Source organism: Salmo salar, chromosome ssa23, assembly GCF_905237065.1.
Source record: "Salmo salar chromosome ssa23, Ssal_v3.1, whole genome shotgun sequence".
Taxonomy (NCBI): Eukaryota; Metazoa; Chordata; class Actinopteri; order Salmoniformes; family Salmonidae; genus Salmo; species Salmo salar.
The window spans coordinates 40,115,191-40,136,156 of NC_059464.1; the positions used below are offsets into that span (position 1 = coordinate 40,115,191).

A 20,966-nucleotide genomic window follows, 5' to 3' on the forward strand; every position below is an offset into this window, starting at 1 on the left:
TCCTCTGACGTCACACTGAAGCTGGGACTTTGTGAACTGTGCTGTTGCTGCCCTCTAATGTCTCAAGTAGTAGAAGTCCTTGAATGATTTTTGGACTTTAGAAACAGTCTTGGCGTTGTGATAATTGCTTGGCAATGCCAAACCAACTAAAAAAGACCACAATATTTTTAACCATGCTCGTTCTCCCTTTTCTCTCCTCTCTTTCTCCGTGCAGGCAAAGAGTTCCCCAACTCGTTTGACTCTTTGGTAAAGAAGATTTGCCGGTACCTCTTCCACGTCCTGGCTCACCTCTACTGGGCTCACTTTAAGGAGACAGTGGCCCTGGACCTGCAGGGTCACTTGAACACTCTGTACGCACATTTCATTGTTTTCGTAAGGGAATTCAACCTGGTCGAACCCAAGGAGACCTGTATCATGGACGACCTGTCCGAAATCCTCTGTGCCCCCGTGCCCCCCACCCCAGCACCCGCCGCCCCTTCCTCCCCTAACTCGGCCCCCTCCCCCTCCTCACACAACCATGTGACGGAGAGATGAGCAGGGGTTGCCGTGACAAGCAGCCCTGGGAAGAAGACGGTAGAAGATTAAGATAGAGAAGAGATGGAAACGTTCCTGGTCCCCTTCCTAGACCTCAGGCTCCAGCAGCAGGACTTAGAGACCTTCCACTAACCTGATATTTCACTGACACCAACCAGACGGAAGGAAGGTTTATTTGGGGGGGGGGGGGGTGTTGTCACGCCAACAGGAATTGGCGTGAGCGTGTTCCTTCCAGGGGCAAATCCCTCCCATCTGGTCTGCAATTTAAACTAGGAACAAATATGTAATGTTTTTTTTATTTTAATTTTGGTTTTATTTTATTCTGTTGGAAAAGTTTTATTCAGTTGTATTTGTTTTTCTCATTTGGGACAGTGTTTCTGTTTGCCCTTCTCTCCCTCTGTTCTCTGCCTAAAGTACAGTTCAGGATGGTGACTGCTTTGCTTGAACGTACTATTGTAAAGTGTTGTTATTGTGTGGAGAAGAGGTGACTCAACAATGAGTATTGGCTCTTCGCTCCAGCCTAGTGGTGGGAGGATTGAAGGGGGAAGGTCTATAGGGAGCCACGTTACTACCTAGTGGGACAATACTAGCCAATCACTGTTTGAGTTGTTAATCTGGAGCTGATTAAAGCGCTTCCTACTCAGGACCAGAGAGAACACAAGTCACTGCTATTATTCTCTACCGCCCTCTCTCTCTCTCTGTCCACAAAACTACTCTGTCCCTTCAATATTACAGTTGTCATTCTCGTATTACTTTAGTCATGTATTCACCTGATGAACCCCTCTATAACATCCCTGTCCCAGAGGCCACCCATAGGGGGCAGTATAGACAGGGTGGCACTGCCACGCAAACAGGGAGATAAAGATATCAAAATTCTATGGAAGCTATTTAATATGACCAGACCCGCTATTACAAGACAGACTGGTGCCCATGTCTGGTTACAGGGGAGGTTGGTGGAGAGTGAAGACCTCTTCCCCAGGGAACTGCTGTTTGCTGCGGTGTGATGGAGCGTTGGCCACCCTGCCCTCTCTAGCAGCACAGGAGAAGGACAAGGACATTGGTAATGTCTGCAGGCCCAGAAAGAGAGGAGAGAAAGGAGAAGTGTGGTCTGCTTTACAGTTCTGTATTGCTGAAGAAGCCCCCCAGCCCAGCCCCTTGTCTTTTGGGGTTTTATTTTCCCTTTTAAATTATCAAAGAGGAAACTAGTTAATGAAAAAAAATGTTATCCTACACATATATAGAAAACTGCACGGTCTGGTTCATCTTCACTGTACAGAGAGTGGAAAGAGGAATTAGACAGCCTCTGTATCGAGGATTTGGGTTTATTATTCTCCTTTTATTTTATTTATTTTAATTTTGTTTTGTTTGCAGGGTTCTTCAGTTCTGGCTTTCATTTTTATGTATTTTAATTATTAACTAAGTTAAAAGCAATTTAATATTTTAACCTCTGCTGATTATAATCGAATAAAATACATAAATGCCGCTCTGTCTCATGTTGTCTTCTGTCAACCTGATGATGATGTGCATAGAAATATGACACGGAAAACATGTCACTTTTTTCAAGGAAACTCTCCTCTGCATATCATCCTTACACATGTATATCTATATATATATATATCTATATCACACACACACACAGTACATCTCAAGTGCTTTTCAACAGGCATTTCCTCTTTATTGCCGAAGTCAAGCTTTGCATAAACACTATCAAAAACCATAGTGATTTTTACCATACAAGAGCATCATTATGTAGATCAGCAGTGCTCAAGTCCTCGAGGGCCACAGTGTCAGTTGTACTGGTTTTAATGCAGTGCCAGAAGGAAAGCCTGCAGGAGGCTAGTTCTTCAGTGGGAGTGTTGGGCACCAGTACACACACACTGGCCTCTGCCTCCGAACTGGATACACTACTTGCATAACTTTGTATAATGTTATAAATCTATCAAACTGCATTCCGTCATACATGTGCATATGTTTTCATTTAGGACCCTGATTAATAATGTATTTGATACGTGCATATTGTGGGATTTCTAAAACAAGACATTCAGGCACCTAAAATCACCTAATGCTTCAGGTAATGTCGCATTCACATTGCAGTCTATAATCGGGATATGTGGGTATTACACAACAGATACAGTGTTCTTTGATCCTGGTTTTTACTATACCCACAGGCTGTGAAGGTTTTTATTCTAGTCCAGCGCTGACTGTGAATTACAGGGGGGGACTGTGTGAGCCCCATTAAAGGTGCACTTCACTTCTTAGAATTGCTTTCAATGAGTGACCGATCTATAACTCATATTTCTATGTGAAAGTTACATAATGCAGCTTTAAATGCAACAAAAGTCTAATATCTGGGGTCTCTAAATAATGCTAATTTAACCAGTCTATTTAAAGTTCCAATGCAGACATTTTTATCTCGATTTCACATTTTGGGGTAACAAGTAAGCACCTTACTGTGATTATTTTCATATAAAATAGTCAAAAAGAAACAAAAATGGCTTCTTAGCAAAGAGTCATTTCTCAAGCAAGAATCCCTGCAAGATCCTGCACGTCACCTCTAGCTGGCAGTTTTACTAACAGGTATTGTGTCAATTTAAAGACATTTTGCCAATTTATTCATTACTAAATTTACCTAACATTACATAGTTAATCCAGAGATTCTTTGCCTTGATTCGGCAGTCTCGTTCAGATCATTGCATTTGTAGTTCTTTCTGATAGACAAATCAGCTAATTAGTATTTTATTTTTGATAAAAGTCACCTTGTCCTAGAGAGATTTACACAGTTATCAAAATGTCATGCCAGGGTAAGCCTACACGAAGCACAGCCCTTATTTTAAGTGTTTCTAAAATCCCCTATGGGAAAATGAATGGTGGAAAAACGATTGAAACCATTTCCTTGTTTGACTGCTAGGTTTTATGGATATTATGACTCATACTATGGTACTCTATTACGCTACAAGTAGGGTGAGCCAACATGTTGTTTCTGCTTGCACACACAAATCAGAACCATGGCCAGCCACATCATATTTAGCTTATGTTGATTGGACTAAGTTGTTTTTGGTTGTCACTGTATTAGACTAAGCAGAGATGATGTGATGATGATGAAATGGTGCTGGAATAGTGGAGGAAGCTCCTGTTTTCTTTGCAACTTGCAATAACTCTCCATGGTTGTTTAGTAGTCCGGAAATGTCGGAAACATTCCCTTTCTTGACGATGATCATGCAATATGCCTTGTAGACTTCACCCGACAGAGGTTGCCCCCCGGTTTTGTGATGAAACAAAGGTGTGGTTGAATTTATTCTGCCACTGTCTTCGCCTCTCTGATTCAGAGGGGTTGGGTCAAATGCGGAAGACACATTTCAGCTGAATACATTCAGTTGGACAACTGACTAGGTATCCCCCTTTCCTTTCCTTAGGCCTATATCACGGTCGCAAGGCATATGAACTAGCAGGTTATCGGGTTTTTTTCTGACTTCCGCAGTGATTTTTACCCATGATGCACGCTACTGCTAATCCCGTCCTTGGTGGAAGCAGGTGTTAGGACTGGGCAAGAAAAAAGCCTGCACACCTTGTGGGTGCCATGGAACAGAATAATAACACTGCTAGGACATAATAAACATTTCATTTCTGTAGTATTACAAAATGATCCATTCAAATTCAATAGGTAATAAAAATCTATTACTTTCATATACAAAATGCAATGGCAACTCCTTTATATCTGTAAAAGTAGGCTATTCAGGCTAGTGGGCTGATGGTGCTGTATTGCTTCATGCGCAGTGAGAGCCGTCGCCTTCTCACGGACGGCCGCGGGGTCGCGTGTTCGTGCACTTTAAACCTGGCGATGCCTCCCTGCTCATCCAGTTTCTTGGCACTGCAGCTGGGTGTCGCTACTCTAACTGTGTTACCGAATTTAGAATAGTCCACCGCATACATGCCCTCCTCCTCGGATATAGTGGGCACAAAGCGCTGCCCCCACAGTATCTCCTCAGACAGGTAGGATGTCCGGGCCTGGGTGGTTATACCCGTGGTCTCCACCACCCCCTCCAGCACCACTACCACCTCGATATCATTATTTTGTAAATCCGCTGGCGATAGCTCGTAGAGCGGGCTGTCTTTGTCAATAACGTGGCATATGATGAGAGGAACCACCAGGAAAATACCGTTGGTCCCCACGGGGTTGTCCATGTGAATGTCTATCTGGTCCAGGGGGACCACCTCGCCCTCCGAAGTGGTGCTGCGCCTTACCACCTGCATCCGCACGGTGGCACTAATGATCATGCTCTTCCGCAGGTCCCCTAAACGGATCATAAAGCACAGTTTGTTATTTCGGATGGAGATGACGGCGTGCTTGCTGAAGATCAACGTTTCGGCGCGCCGGTTGGCCTGGGCCGTCTTCATAAAGATACACCCCAGCATTATGGCGTTAATCAGCAAGCCCACGATGTTCTGAATGATAAGGACCACTATGGCAGACAAGCATTCCTCTGTGACCATGCGCCCCCCGAACCCGATGGTCACCTGTACCTCTATGGAGAAAAGAAACGCAGAGGAGAAGGAGTGGATGTCCGTCACGCACGGGACAAAGTCGTCACCCTTTTGATCCAGGTCGCCGTGCGCAAAGGCAATGAGCCACCAAACCATTGCAAACAGCAGCCAGCTGCACAGAAATGACATAGTGAAAATGATAAGTAAGTGAAGCCATTTTAGATCCACTAAAGTGGTGAAAACATCCTGTAGGAACCGTCCCTGTTCGCGAATGTTCGTGTGGGCCACATTACAGGTTCCGTTTTTGGCGACGAACCGAGCCTTCCGCGCTTTTGACGCCTTGAATTTAGGCTGCTGGACATCCTCAGCCAAGCGGGTCAGCAAGTAGTCGTCCGGGATCAGTCCTTTTCGGGAAAGCATAATGCTCCCATAGCCTACTAGTCACCCCCTAACCACTTGCTTTGGATTACGAAGATTAGCTACCTCTTCTCTTGATGAAATATATAGGCTAAGGAATTCCTTTTCTCAACTGTGTCTTCTAGTCGAAGGTCAACCTCCAGTGACAGTACTCTTCCGAATGACAGCAGCTGGCCGGAGAGAGTGTTGTGCTGTCATCTAGTTTCTAAAAGTATGTGTGCTCCTCACATCGGTTAGACAGGGGCACCACCATAGCCGCCCAGGTCTCATGAGAAGATTCAGCTGCCGCTGTCAGTCACGAACTGCAACTCGATATTTCCATCGCAGTTGACGCACCGGTCTGGCGCGCTTTTCACACGATGGAAACAGAATTCTCTCATGTATAAGCAAACCTTTAACGAGGTAGATATATCGTAACAGGAGTGGTGTAATCGTCTACTAACCCGAGTGTTTTACCCAGAGGTGATAACAACTACCCCGGTCCCATTGTTCTGATGAGGGAGCATAGAGATACATAGAGGACTCCATTTCCCTAAAGGCCGTTTTAGAGGACTTTCGCCATTTTGAAGTAGTCAACTGGGTGGGACTTCCTATGGGTTAAGGAAGGATCACATAATTCCATCCAGGTCACCAGGAGGGCTCAGCCAATGAAGTATAACTGCAGTGGCAATAAATCGCCAACCTTGGATTTATACCTGTTCAAACAACACACTCATAGTGGTAGTATGCACCTGTCCAGTTTGTTTACCAACTCATAGAAGTAGTAGAAGAAGATTATTGATTACTTCAAAATGGAGATTGCCTCAATGGCACTGCCCATGCTCTCACAGATGCCATAATAGAACAGTTACAATGTTGTGTCATCTAACTATCTCTATGGGAGACAGGCAGGTTAGATGAAGCTCAGTGCTGCTAAATTAGCAACAAGATCTCACAGAATCTCTTCAGTATTTCAATGGTTCAGTTTAGCCATTCATAGGGTTAGGGTTAAATAGGGTTAAAACAGAAAACCTTGACGGTTAAATTTAGGCATGAATTTTGACTGGTTAGGTAAGGGTTAAGGTTAGTAACAAAACCAAAAAAAGTCCCTAGCACTGGAATTGAAGGCGCAATCTTCAGAGCCAGAGCTGGTGGTTTAAGCACTGGACCAGATGCTGCTTGAAGTGGTGTTGGAGGGCCAGAAGGGGGAACTATTCCTAAAATCAAATCCCAAGGCCCCAGGGTAGTGATGGGGACATCACCCTGTGTAGGATGCTGTCTTTCAGATGGGATGTTAAACAGGTGCTCTTACTCTCTGTGGTCACTAAAGGTCCCATGGCAATTATCATAAGAGTAGGGGTGTTAACCCTGGTATCCTGGCTAAATTCCCAACCTGACCCCATTTCCATCATGGCCACCTAATCATCCCCCTCATTACTAATTAGTATATATCCCTCCTCACCTCTCCACCTGATAGCTGATGTGTGGTGAGCATTCTGCCGCAAGATATTGGGTGCTACACATTGGTGGTGGATGAGATGAGCTTCCCCCTTAAAGCGCTTTGGGTGACTAGAAAAAGCATTGTATGTCCAATCAATTATTTATAATTATATTACTAGACGGTAATAGAGGCTCACGTTGGCCCTCGGTATTGAAGGCATCTCCTCGACGTCCTGAGGACCATCTGGTGTGACCTGGCTGAAAGCGGAGCTTGAGCAGGGAAGGCATTAGGCAGAAGAAACTGTTCCTCTTTCAGCTGCACTTGATCAGTAGCCTATTATGAAACATCATCAGAAAGTCTGGGCTATGCTGATGGCATTTCCCTCTCTAGGGATCAATGAACTACATTTAGTTAATCAATGTTTCAACTCAAATGATCGAATTAGAACCTTTTCACATATGGAAGGTTATTTATTCATTCTCAATAATAGACAATCTTCCCAAAACCGAATGACATAATATATTAATAAGAAAATAATTAGACAACACACTGTTAAACTACATGTATCTCAGACAATAGACCTAAACATAATAATAATAATAATACATGGGACTTATATAGCAATTTTTCAATGATCCAAAGTGCTTTACAATAGTAGAAACTAAGCAAAAAACAGAGATTAAAACAAAACAAGAAACAGGGGCTAAAGAAGGGAAAAGAGTGTGATGTCTCAGTGATGTCTCGGTGATGTCTTGGTGATGTCTCAGTGATGTCTCGGTGATGTCTTGGTGATGTCTCAGTGATGTCTCGGTGATGTCTCGGTGATGTCTCGGGCAGGTGTTGTGTTTCTGACATCCATTAACTATTTAAACAATTATGTAGCAGTCTTATGGCTTGGGGGTAGAAACTGGGTCGTAAACAACAGGTGTAGACTAACAGTGAAATGGATACTTAAGCAGTCTTATGGCTTGGGGGTAGAAACTGGGTCGTAAACAACAGGTGTGGACTAACAGTGAAATGGATACTTAAGCAGTCTTATGGCTTGGGGGTAGAAACTGGGTCGTAAACAACAGGTGTAGACTAACAGTGAAATGGATACTTAAGCAGTCTTATGGCTTGGGGGTAGAAACTGGGTCGTAAACAACAGGTGTAGACTAACAGTGAAATGGATACTTAAGCAGTCTTATGGCTTGGGGGTAGAAACTGGGTCGTAAACAACAGGTGTAGACTAACAGTGAAATGGATACTTAAGCAGTCTTATGGCTTGGGGGTAGAAACTGGGTCGTAAACAACAGGTGTAGACTAACAGTGAAATGGATACTTAAGCAGTCTTATGGCTTGGGGGTAGAAACTGGGTCGTAAACAACAGGTGTAGACTAACAGTGAAATGGATACTTAAGCAGTCTTATGGCTTGGGGGTAGAAACTGGGTCGTAAACAACAGGTGTAGACTAACAGTGAAATGGATACTTAAGGGTCCTTCCCAACAATGCAGAGAGGAAGAAAATAGAGAAATAATAGAAAAGTAAAACACGTAATAATAAAAGTAACTTGGCTATATACAAGGGGTACCAGTATCGAGTCAATGTGCAGGGGTACGAGGTAATTGAGCTAGATATGTACATATAACTAGGAATAACGTGACAAAATAATAAACGAACAGCAGCGTATAATAAACTAACAGCAGCGTATGTGATGAATCAAAAAAGTTAGTGCAAAAAGGGTCAATGCACATAGTTAACCAAATAGCTACGCTGACTATTTAAACAATTATGGAGTCGTGTTATGACTTGGGGGTAGAAGCTGTTCAGGGTCCTGTTGGTTGTAGAATTGGTGCATAGGTACCGATTTCCATGCGGTAGCAGAGGGAACAGTCTATGACTTGGATGGCTGGAGTCTTTGACAATTTTTTAGGGCCTTCCTCTGACACCGCCTGGTATAGAAGTCCTGGATGGCAGGGAGTTCGGCCCCAGTGATGTACTGGGCCGTACGCACTATCCTCTGTAGCGCATTGCGGTCGGATGCCAAGCAGTTGCAGTACCAAGCGGTGATGCAGCCAGTCAAGATGCTCTCAATGGTGCAGCTGTAGAACTTTTTGAGGATCTGAGGGCCCATGCCAAATCCTTTCAGCCTCCTGAGGGGGAAGAGGTGTTGTCGTGGCCTCTTCACGACTGTGTTGGTGTTTGTGGACCATTGTCCAGCAACCCTGGAGAAGGCCCATTACATACACATGGAATCTGAATCCCTCTCATGCTGTTTACAAGGCTATGATTCAGGTCCTAACTTTTTGTTTCTGACATCCCTTGTGTAACTTTCTCAGTCACGATACACAAAACCCATGCTGAACTGGGTTCACATTTCCAGAATGTCCATGGGTGCTGGGGGCCCCCATAACAAACCAGGGGACTCCATAAATGTTAATATTAACCTTGGCATTCCCATAAACACGTCCAATATAAACCTTGCTTGCAGCAGTCACTTTCACATTGCAGGCACTGGCACTGTGATACCCTGGTGTTACCTGTTCCACAGCCCTTATCCTCAAGTCCAACGCTTACATGAACCCCAACCCTAACCTAACCTTTAACTCCAAAAATACACCCTGTTCCTGAGACTTTTGTCTGTCTGGGAGCTGCTTCAGCTAGATACTATTTCTAGAACCCAGCCCAGAGTCAGTAGAAGTGTCATTCTAACCCAGCCTTCCACAGCTGACTTGCTTGGCTTTGTACATTGTGAGGTCACACAAAACTACCTTCCTGTCAATAGACTGTAGGCAAAACACTGCTCTGCAATGATTATGGTTTTTATTAACATAGAATTAACATTTTATGTACAAATATCATACAGGATTAGAAAATAGAATAATAATATACAGCCCATGGTACAAGTAAAGAGTTTCATTCCAAAATGCTATATATCCATTTTCAGAAATGTTGATAAATTAGCTTTTCTTGATTAAAGAACTTCCGAAAGAGATAGGTGACTTTTTTCACTATCTAATCATGGAATGGGGTTTTTCAATGACAGACAGGTATTTGTTTAAAATCTATCACTTGATGGTTTCATTTCAGAGAGACAAATAATCATGTTTTTTTTCAGCAAAATTCAATATATCTGCCTACACAGTCAATTGTAAGAAATGTACAAATTATAAATGTGTGACATAAATATAAAAAAATGTTTTAGAAAATAAGTCAATACAGTAATATAAGATCTGTATGTATGTAAAACATTTACATTTGGCAGATACTCTTATCCAGAATGATAAGTGCATTCATCTTAAGATGGCAAGGTGAGACAACAACATATCACAGTCAAATATACAGGATACCAATATTCCATTCCAACTAAACAATGGATATATACCATTTAGAAAAAACACATTTTCTTACACATCTAAAATCTATGAATAAAAAATATAAGTATAGTTATATTTTACACACATGAATATACACATAAGCATTAATAATTTCTGATGAAAAAACACAAATGTTAAAAATTGGTGGATAATAGCGTTTTGGAAATAAGCTCTTCAAATGCACTTTGAATTTCCTCCCTCATCAGTCACTTGTCCGCCTTGACGAATGAGGCAAAGACGCTGTCCTCTTTCTCCAGCAGTGCCTGGGGTCTGTCGTATTCTATAATGATCCCTCTCTTCATCACTATCACCAGGTCTGCATTCAGGATGGTGTGGACACGATGCTAAGTACAGAAAGAAAAGAGGAGAGAAAGATTATTTTTTTTAACAACTTCAGTCTTTTGACATTCGGGGTTACATAGCATGTACAGTATATTTGTAATCTATGCACACGATGACCACCATAGACACATTTCAGTGATCTTTCAGGGATCTACCCTACTTAGCTACCTTCCTTTTATTAAATGTAACTGGGCAAGTAAATTAAGAACAAATTCTTATTTACAATGACGGCCTATACCGGCCAAACCCAGACGATGCTGGGCCAATTCTGTGGGACTCATAATCACGGCCAGTTGTGATACAGCCTGGAATCGAACCAGGGTGTCTATAGTGACACCTCAAGCACAGTGCCTTAGACCGCTGTGCCACTCGGGAGTCCCAGTGAGTAAGCCGTCTCCTAGGGCCCTCTCTCCATCTCACTTCCCCATGGGAAACCACCATGGTAGCCTGGTAGTCACTTTTGACTCTTGTTATTCTAATTTCCAAGTGCATAAAAAGCATGTTTGCTCCCACAGAATGTAGTCCAATAGAAAATCACAAACCAGCAGGACGGTGGCCCTCCAGGACTAGAGTTGGGCCCTCCTGCGCTACCAGTTCAGATTCCAGTTCTATTTCTATGATACAACCTTGCCACCATTTGCATTAAGGTCATAGCAGAAGAGCTACTGACACTCAATATATCATAAGTCTCCAGTGGTCACCTGACGTTAGTACATGTCAGGATATATCGGTGAAACAGAACTGGGGACCTTCCAACAGAGATACTTACTGCTATGGTAACCACTGTTCTGTCAGCGAAGGCAGTCATCACCACCTTCTGCAGGATGCTCTCCTGTAGGCACAATACAGTCACAAGACAAAGGCAGAAGATGAGGATGAGCCTGTAGTAACATGATGTTTTTATACAGTGGCTTGCGAAAGTATTCACCCCCCTTGGCATTTTTCCTATTTTGTTGCCTTACAACCTGAAATTAAAATAGATTTTTGGGGGGGTTTGTATCATTTGATTTACACAACATGCCTACCACTTTGAAGATGCAAAATATTTTTTATTGTGAAACAAACAAGAAATAAGGCAAAAAAACTGAAAAATTGAGCGTGCATAACTATTCACCCCCCCCCCCCAAAGTCAATACTTTGTAGAGCCACCTTTTGCAGCAATTACAGCTGTAAGTCTCTTGTGATATGTCTCCATAACCTTGGCACATCTAGCCACATCTAGCCACTGGGATTTGTGCCTATTCCTCAAGTCAAAACTGCTCCAGCTCCTTGAAGTTGGATGGGTTCCGCTGGTGTACAGCAATCTTTAAGTCATACCACAGATTCTCAATTGGATTGAGGTCTGGGCTTTGACTAGGCCATTCCAAGACATTTAAATGTTTCCCCTTAAACCACTTGAGTGTTTCTTTAGCAGTATGCTTAGGGTCATTGTCCTGCTGGAAGGTGAACCTCCGTCCCAGGCTCAAATCTCTGGAAGACAGAAACAGGTTTCCCTCAAGAATTTCCCTGTATTTAGCGTCATCCATCATTCCTTCAATTCTGACCAGTTTCCCAGTCCCTGCCGATGAAAAACATCCCCACAGCATGATGCTGCCTTCACCATGCTTCATTGTGGGGTTGGTGTTCTCAGGGTGATGAGAGGTGTTGTGTTTGCGCCAGACATGTTTTCCTTGATGGCCAAAAAGCTACATTTTCGTCTCGTCTGATCAGAGTACCTTCTTCCATATGTTTGGGGAGTCTCCCACATGCCATTTGGCGAACACCAAACGTGTTTGCTTATTATTTTCTTCAAGCAATGGCTTTTTTCTGGCCACTCTTCCATAAAGATACTCCAATCTCCGCTGTGGAGCTTTGCAGCTCCTTCAGGGTTATCTTTGGTCTCTTTGTTGCCTCTCTGATTAATGCCCTCCTTGCCTGGTCCGTGAGTTTTGGTGGGCGGCCATCACTTGGCAGGTTTGTTTTGGTGCCATATTCTTTCCATTTAAAAAATAATTTATTTAATGGTGATCCGTGGGATGTTCAAACTTTCAGATATTTTTTTATAACCCAACCCTGATCTGTACTTCTCCACAACTTTGTCCCTGACCTGTTTGGAGAGCTCCTTGGCCTTCATGGTGCCGCTTGCTTGGTGGTGCCCCTTTCTTAGTGGTGTTGCAGACTCTGGGGCCTTTCAGAACAGGTGTATGTATACTGAGATCATGTGACAGATCATGTGACACTTAGCTTGCACACAGGTGGACTTTATTTAACTAATTATGTGACTTCTGAAGGTCATTGGTTGTACCAGATCTTATTTAGGGGCTTCATGGCAAAGGGGTTGAATACATATGCACGCACCACTTTTTTGAAATAAGTTATTTTTTGCATTTCACTTCACCAATTTGGACTATCCATTACTGTAAGTCCATTACTTGCAATTGTAAGTCCATTACTTGCAATACAAATAAAAATCTATTTAAATTACAGGTTGTAATGCAACAAAATAGGAAAAAACGGCAAGGGGAATTAATACTTTTGCAAGGCACTGTATCCTTGATTCTTATGCACAGAGTACACTGTACTTAAAAAAAGTCAAATAGTTTGTGCCTTCACTATGGGGGGAATCCCGACCCGAGTTAAGCACGTGTAAATGAAACGTAATTGACTTTTTATGCACTTTTCTCTCTAAATGTATTCTGACCTTGAACTTTAGCATTTGAATAGCATGCTATTTACCCGCTATTCGTTTGGGGTGGAGATCAAAGAAATAAAGGTGTGGCGGAGGTGTGTCTACAGACAAGCCGTATTCTGATCTAGACTTAATTCCCTCATAATTCACCTTTACGCACGATGAAACCATGAATAAGATTGAGCAACCTGTCAGTTCCAAGTGGAACGACATCTGCTCTCTTTGTTCCGATATAAATAACACCGTTCTCCATGCACTGTAATGTACAACTTCATAAGAGCTATTGATAAGAGCTAGCTAAATGAGTAAGCCGTTTGGATAAGGGGATGACAATTGTTTTTGATCTACATTATTTTACCTTATAATCGCTGGAGACAAATGTGAAACTAGTCATATGGCAGCAAACTGAAGCATATCAACATATCACCTTTTCCACACTGAAGTTTATGAAATGCTGGCCTTACAACTTGCAGAGATGAAATGTGGAGACCCAAGCTATTGGCTTCTGTATCCCTGCACAAATGACAGTATAGTGCCAAACCTACCGAGTTGATTTACGATTCATAGAATGTTTTAATTATATGCCCAGACTTTTCCCAATATATATTTTTTTGTTACAATTTGTATCTTGTTAAATATTAGCAACTATCGGTAGTCACCCTCAGTTATACCCACAAACATTTATAGCTGTCACTTTAGCTTTAGTTTCCTTACATTTTGCATCATTCCATTCCATTGTTAGTTTACCTTTCTTTCCTCCGTCCCGTTCGTGTGGTTGTTCCTGAGGATGGCTAGCAGTAGTGGTCCATAGTAGGCTAACGTATTACAAGTTGTGCAATCATTAGGGACATGTAGCCTATTGGAATCATTAGGGACATGTAGCCTATTGGAATCATTAGGGACATGTAGCCTATTGGAATCATTAGGGACATGTAGCCTATTGGAATCATTAGGGACATGTAGCCTATTGGAATCATTAGGGACATGTAGCCTATTGGAATCATTAGGGACATGTAGCCTATTGGAATCATTATGGACATGTAGCCTATTGGAATCATTAGGGACATGTAGCCTATTGGAATCATTATGGACATGTAGCCTATTGGAATCATTATGGAACACAGACCACACGTGCCTGGTTCACGATGACTGGACCGTTGTCATCACAGTTCCTTTATTACAGGATTATTAGGGTAGATTTATAGGGCTACTACATAGACTACTGTACAACCCCTATTGTAAAATGTTCTCACCTCCCAATATTTCATGGCTTAAACAATTGAATAAATATACAATATAGAACCATAACCCTTACCGTAACCATTTAAAATGTCAATTTCAATGGGGTAGGGATGACCTTAAATGTATTAAGGCCACTATGCATCCTCATTAGGTATGTCTGAATACCATCTACAGAGAAGTGTGTTGGACAGGCGTACACAAACACAGGATAACATACGCACTATACACACACATACACATTGATTTAGTACTGTAGATATGTGGTAGTGGTGGAGTAAGGGCCTGAGGGCACACAGTTGTGAAGTCTGTGAATGTATTGTAATATTTTTTTAATTGTATAAACTGCCTTCATTTTGCTGGACCCCAGGAAGAGCAGTTTCTGCCTTGGCAGCAGCTAATGGGGATCCATAATAAATACAAATACAAATGTTGGAAGTCTGAATCGTCCCCATTTGATTAAAACACATTTTATATTGCCATATGTGTGTTTTAAATGCAATAATACCAAAGAATCACAAGATAATTGGAGTATTCAAAGATTGAAGCTCACTATCAATGTAGGGATTCTCTAGTTACCAGAATTTCCCCACACCTCAACCTTTGTCAACCCAAAGCATCACTTGTCCTGGCTGTTTAAGATATACTCCATTTCCTCAGAGTTACTCCTGTGTTACTGTGAGGCAGAGCAGTCCCTTGTTGTGACAGGTCCTTTAAGTGTGACTGTGTGTGAATGTGCATGTGAACGTGTGTGTGTGTGTGTGTGTGTGTGTGTGTGTGTGTGTGTGTGTGTGTGTGTGCAGCCAGCGGTGAAATTAACCTATTTAGCAAGCACCCATTAATTCACTCCCGCTCCCACTGTTGCCCTTGGCCTTTCTTCTCATCCTTCCCCCTTTCAATATCCCTCTATTGTCCCCATCCATCTATAGAATAATTACATTATCCTCTTTTAAATCCTACACCTCCCCCTCTCCTCCTTTTAACCATCATCCTGCACCTCCCCCTCTCCTCCTTTTAACCATCATCCTACACCTCCTCCTCTCCTCCTTTTAACCATCATCCTACACCTCCTCCTCTCCTCCTTTTAACCATCATCCTACACCTCCTCCTATCCTCCTTTTAACCATCATCCTACACCTCCTCCTCTCCTCCTTTTAACCATCATCCTACACCTCCTCCACTCTCCTCCTTTTAACCATCATCCTACACCTCCTCCACTCTCCACACACACACACTTCTGCCTCACCGTGGCCATGTCTATAGAGGCTGTGGCTTCATCCATGATGAGGATGCTAGACTTCCTGACGAAGGCTCTGGCCAGACAGAAGAGCTGTCTCTGGCCCTGGCTGAAGTTCTCCCCTCCCTCCGTCACCATGGCGTCTGAAACACAACAAATATCATCACCTTCAACACATTGTTTTATAATACCGGACTGACGCTACTGTACTACACCTTACCTATCAGTAGCCTGAGATTTCTATTACAATGACGTTACATCACATAAATGTTGTTAAACTTGAAAATGGATTTGTCAACTCAGTGAAGTGATCTCCTTTTAACTGGCTGATCATTGATCAACATCTAATCCAACATTTAGCTGGAATGAATACCAGCAGAAACTGTAGGCCTGAGTAATACATCTCTCTGTCACTGTCCAGTGTGTATAACCACCACTCAAACGCACAAGCACACACTTTTTCTCAGTCATAACTGGAGTACATCATGTGAGAATTTCCTGCAGCCATTATTCCGCTAGAACAGAGAGAGAGAGAGAGAGTCTAAAGGTTAGAGATAGCTGCACTAACTAACATCATACAGCCACGATACAGAGTCTACTCTCAAGGCTAGAGCTAACTGTCCTAACACAGAGTCTACTCTCAAGGCTAGAACTAACTGTCCTAACACAGAGTCTACTCTCAAGGCTAGAGCTAACTGTCCTAACACACAGTCTACTCTCAAGGCTAGAGCTAACTGTCCTAACACACAGTCTACTCTCAAGGCTAGAGCTAACTGTCCTAACACACTGTCTACTCTAAAGGCTAGAGATAGTAGACTGATGTCAGGACAGCTATAAAGCCTAGTGCTAAATTCCACATGTTCCAACTGATCAGGCAATGTATGAGAGGACGAGAGATTGGTCAGGGCACCACTGCTCTCAAACCCACTCCATCTCTCAGTAAGGTTCATCTGGGGTCAACTCAGAGCGGGTGCTGCACAGATGTACTGCGTTCCAAACAATATAAATTGTTCTTCCAGTGATTGACATGATGAGACCGACACATCTATATATCATTAAGCACCAGCTCTCAGCTCATATCTCTGAACAAGTGTAGTGGAAGAATGAGAGAAAGTGATACTCGTGACTTGGTGGCGCTGAGGAATCAATACATCGTTTAGATGGATGGCTGTATATTTGCATCTCAATTTTCCAGGAATAGACGTTCCCATGAAGTCCTAGGGTCACTGACGCCAGGGGAGGTGTGAAGACTGATGGAAACTTGTATGGACTAAATGAATGTTACTGTGAATGAAATTGTCTAGATTGGATTGTTTGAAGAGTTCATAAAGAGCTACGAATTGTGATCTGTTTTATAGTTCCAAGTATTTTAATGTCACTTGCACAAGTACAGTGAACTGCCTTTCTTGCCAGCTCTAAACCCAACAATTTACTTTGTTTTGTTCTTCTTATTTGTTATATCTTGTGTGTTTTTGTTCTATCTTGTTATTTTTAGTATTACATTGTTTTTGATTACTGCATTGTTGGGATTAGAGCTTGTAAGAAAAGCATTTCATTGAACTTGTACAGTTGAAGTCAGAGGTTTACATACACCTTAGCCAAATACATTTAAACTCAGTTTCACAATTCCTGACATTTTATCCTAGTAAAAATTCCCTGCCTTAGGTCAGTTAGGATCACCACTTTATTTTAAGAATGTGAAATGTCAGAATAATAGTAGAGATAATTATTTCTTTCAGCTTTTATTTCTTTCATCACATTCCCAGTGGGTCAAACGTTTACATACACTCAATTAGTATTTGGTTGCCTTTAAATTGTTTAACTTGGGTCAAACATTTCAGGTAGCCTTCCACAAGCTTCCCACAATAAGTTGGGTGAATTTTGGCCCATTCCTCCTGACAGAGCTGGTGCAACTGAGTCAGGTTTGAAGGCCTCCTTGCTCGCACACGCTTTTTCAGTTCTGCCCACAAATGTTCTATAGGATTGAGGTCAGTGCTTTGTGATAGCCACTCCAATACCTTGACTTTGTTGTCCTTTAGCCATTTTACCACAACTTTGGAAGTATGCTTGGGGCCATTTTCCATTTGGAAGACCTATTTGCGACCAAGCTTTAACTTCCTGACTGATGTCTTGAGATGTTGCTTCAATATAGCCACATAATTTCCCACCTCATGATGCCATCTATTTTGTGAAGTGCACAGTCCCTCCTGCAGCAAATCACCCCCACAACATGATCCTGCCACACCCGGGCTTCACAGTTAGGATGGTGTTCTTTGGCTTGCAAGCCTCCCCCTTTTTCCTCCAAACATAACAATGGACATTATTGCCAAAAAGTTATATTTTTGTTTCATCAGACCAGAGGACATTTCTCCAAAAAGTACGATCTTTGTCCCCATGTGCAGTTGCAAACCGTAGTCTGGCTTTTTTATGATGGTTTTGGAGCAGTGGCTTCTTCCTTGCTGAGCAGCCTTTCAGGTTTTGTCGATATAGGACTCGTTTTACTGTGGATATATATACACTTTTGTACCTGATTCCTCCAGCATCTTCACAAGGTCCTTTGCTGTTGTTCTGGGATTGATTTGCACTTTTCACACCAAAGTACGTTCATCTCTAGGAGACAGAACGCGTCTCCTTCCTGAGCTGTATGACGGCTGCGTGGTCCCATGGTGTTTATACTTCAAATCAAATTTCAAATCAAATGTATTTATATAGCCCTTCTTACATCAGCTGATATCTCAAAGTGCTGTACAGAAACCCAGCCTAAAACCCCAAACAGCAAGCATTGCAGGTGTAGAAGCACTGTGGCTCGGAAAAACTCCCTAGAAAGGCCAAAACCTAGGAAGAAACCTAGAGAGGAACCAGGCTATGAGGGGTGGCCAGTCCTCTTCTGGCTGTGCCGGGTGGAGATTATAACAGCACATGGCCAAGATGTTCAAATGTTCATAAATGACCAGCATGGTCAAATAATAATAATCATAGTAGTTGTCGAGGGTTCAACAAGTCAGCATCTTATACTTGCGTACTATTGTTTGTACAGATGAACGTGGTACCTTCAGGCATTTGGAAATTGCTCCCAAGGATGAACCAGACTAGTGGAGGTCTACAAAGTCTTGGCTTATTTCTTTTGATTTTCCCATGACGTCAAGCAACGAGGCACTGAGTGTGAAGGTAGGCCTTCAAATACATCCACAGGTACACCTCCAATTGACTCAAATTATGTTAATTAGCCTATCAGAAGCTTCTAAAGCCATGACATAATTTTCTGGAATTTTCCAAGCTGTTTAAAGGCACAGTCACCTTAGTGTATGTAAACTTCTGACCCACTGGAATTGTGATACAGTGAATTATAAGTGAAATAATCTGTCTGTAACAATTGTTGGAAAAATTACTTGTGTCATGCACAAAGTAGATGTCCTAACCGACTTGCCAAAACTATAGTTTGTAAACAAGACATTTGTGGAGTGGTTGAAAAACGAGTTTAAATGACTCCAACATAAGTGTATGTAAACTTCTGACTTCAACTGTACATGTGACATTAAAACTTAGAACAATGCAGTAATCAATAACAATGTAGTACTAAAAATAACAAGGTAGAACAAAAACATACAAGATATAAAAAGAAGAAAAACACGATAAATAAGAAAGCTATATACAGGGTCAGTTCAAGTACCATATTTACAATGTGGAGTGATAGAGGTAGATATGTATAATGTTAAGGTGACTAGGTATCAGGATATATAATAAACAGAGTAGAAGCAGTGTATATGATGATTGTATATGAGTGGGTGTGTGTCGAGTCAGTATAAATGTGGAGCCCCTCCCCCCTTGGGAACAGGGATGATGGCGGTCACCTTAAAGCATGTGAGGATTACAGACTGGTGTCACATCTGCTCCTGCTACGCCCTCTGGTGTTCATCTGGTGTCTTCTTGACCTGCAGTTACTCCCCCTGTACACTCTCTCCCTCTCCCTCTGTGTGATTGTGTGGTTGGAGACAGGTGTGCTGTAGTCAGAGCAGATCCCTACCAGCTGCAACTCGTTCCATAATCAAGACCTCTACAAATACTCAGTCCTGCCACTTCCAGATCGTAATCTCTGTTCAGTCAGTTTATGATTCTAGTCATTTATGATTATTCAAGATCCTGTTACGCTGCTGTGCCTGTTTCCCTGCCTGACACCGTTTATCCTCTCATTGCATTTACCGCTCTGTCTTTGCGACCTCATTCTCCACATCTGGTTTTTCTGCAACTCATCTGAGCTTCTCCGGATCTGCACTCCATATCTCTCTGTGTAACGATACATATTTTGGTTCATTCATCCCTGTTTCCTCATCTGTTTGCTCTTGGGTTCCCCTGTGTCGCTCCGCCTAACAACTGAGCCAATAAGAGATTGAAAATGACTGTGAATATACCTGCCAGCTGTTCTGAGCATGCTCTGAGAAAGGCCCTGGAATACCGTTGAGTCCCGCGGCCATGCAGGTATTGACCTGATTAAAGACTTTACTCACTTCACCTTGGATCTCACACCCGGCATCATGTTGGTCAAAGCATGCATAAAATGCATCATGTTCGTCTGGTAGAGAGGCATCGTCGGGCAGATCTTTTTCATCCGTAATGGACTGTAGCCCCAGCCTTGTGTGGCGGTCAGTGGATCCTGCGTAATAGGATTCCACCTTCGTGTCCTTTTGACTTCTTGTACTTGCTCCTGTCCTCAGCCGTAGCCTCAGGGTTGTCTGTGATAGCTCTGTGTGCACTATCCCTGTCCTTAAGTTTAACGCCAACCTCTGTGTTAATCCAGGGCTTTTAATTGGGAAAGAAGTGAACCTTCAATGTGCTGACAACGTTGTCGTTGCATTTCCTAATAAAGCTGGTGACGGAGGTGGTTAGCTTGTCAATGTTATTGGCAGAGTCCTGAAACATATTCTAATCAGCGCTAGTATAGCAGTCCTGTAGGATAATCTCTGATTCTGGAGACCATATCTCAATGGAGCAAGTCAAGGGTAATTCTTGTTTGAGCTTCTGCTTGTAAACAGGAAGCAGGGGTACGGAGTCATGCTCTGATTTGCTGAATGGCGGACGAGGGAGGGCCTTGTATGCTTGCTTGTGGGTAGAATAACAGTGGTCTAGGACTTTATCGCCCCTAGTGGCGAGGGAGACGTGTTAATGGATATTGAGCATCGCGTGTCATTAATGACACGGAATTAAAATTGCCGGCAACCAGAACCAGCTTTTGGATGTACGTTTTCCTGCTTGTTTATATCCTCGTACAGTTC

At 42.6% G+C, this 20,966-nt stretch overlaps 3 protein-coding genes across 9 annotated transcripts in view; 1 reads left to right on the forward strand and 2 right to left on the reverse strand.

The window, feature by feature from the left end:
- LOC106584590 (MOB kinase activator 2) overlaps window positions 1-2,016 on the forward strand; it is a 107,695-nt gene extending 105,679 nt beyond the window's left edge. For all 5 annotated transcript variants that reach the window (XM_014170053.2, XM_014170051.2, XM_014170052.2 and 2 more), the window contains exon 5: window positions 215-2,016. In XM_014170053.2, coding sequence (XP_014025528.1) covers window positions 215-534 — 320 coding nt within the window. In that variant the 3' untranslated portion in view covers window positions 535-2,016. The remainder of the gene's footprint in view (window positions 1-214) is intronic.
- LOC106584589 (ATP-sensitive inward rectifier potassium channel 11-like) lies at window positions 714-6,084 on the reverse strand. Its single transcript, XM_014170049.2, has one exon. The coding sequence runs from the start codon at window positions 5,434-5,436 to the stop codon at window positions 4,267-4,269; it is 1,170 nt and encodes a 389-aa protein (XP_014025524.1). The 5' UTR covers window positions 5,437-6,084; the 3' UTR covers window positions 714-4,266.
- Window positions 6,085-9,639: 3,555 nt separating this feature from the next.
- Window positions 9,640-20,966, reverse strand: part of LOC106584588 (ATP-binding cassette sub-family C member 8) — a 181,053-nt gene continuing 169,726 nt past the window's right edge. For all 3 annotated transcript variants that reach the window (XM_014170042.2, XM_014170041.2, XM_014170048.2), the window contains 3 exons: window positions 15,706-15,839; window positions 11,322-11,384; window positions 9,640-10,554 (listed from right to left, as the gene is read on the reverse strand). In XM_014170042.2, the coding sequence (XP_014025517.2) occupies window positions 10,417-10,554; window positions 11,322-11,384; window positions 15,706-15,839 (335 nt within the window). In that variant the 3' untranslated portion in view covers window positions 9,640-10,416. The remainder of the gene's footprint in view (window positions 10,555-11,321; window positions 11,385-15,705; window positions 15,840-20,966) is intronic.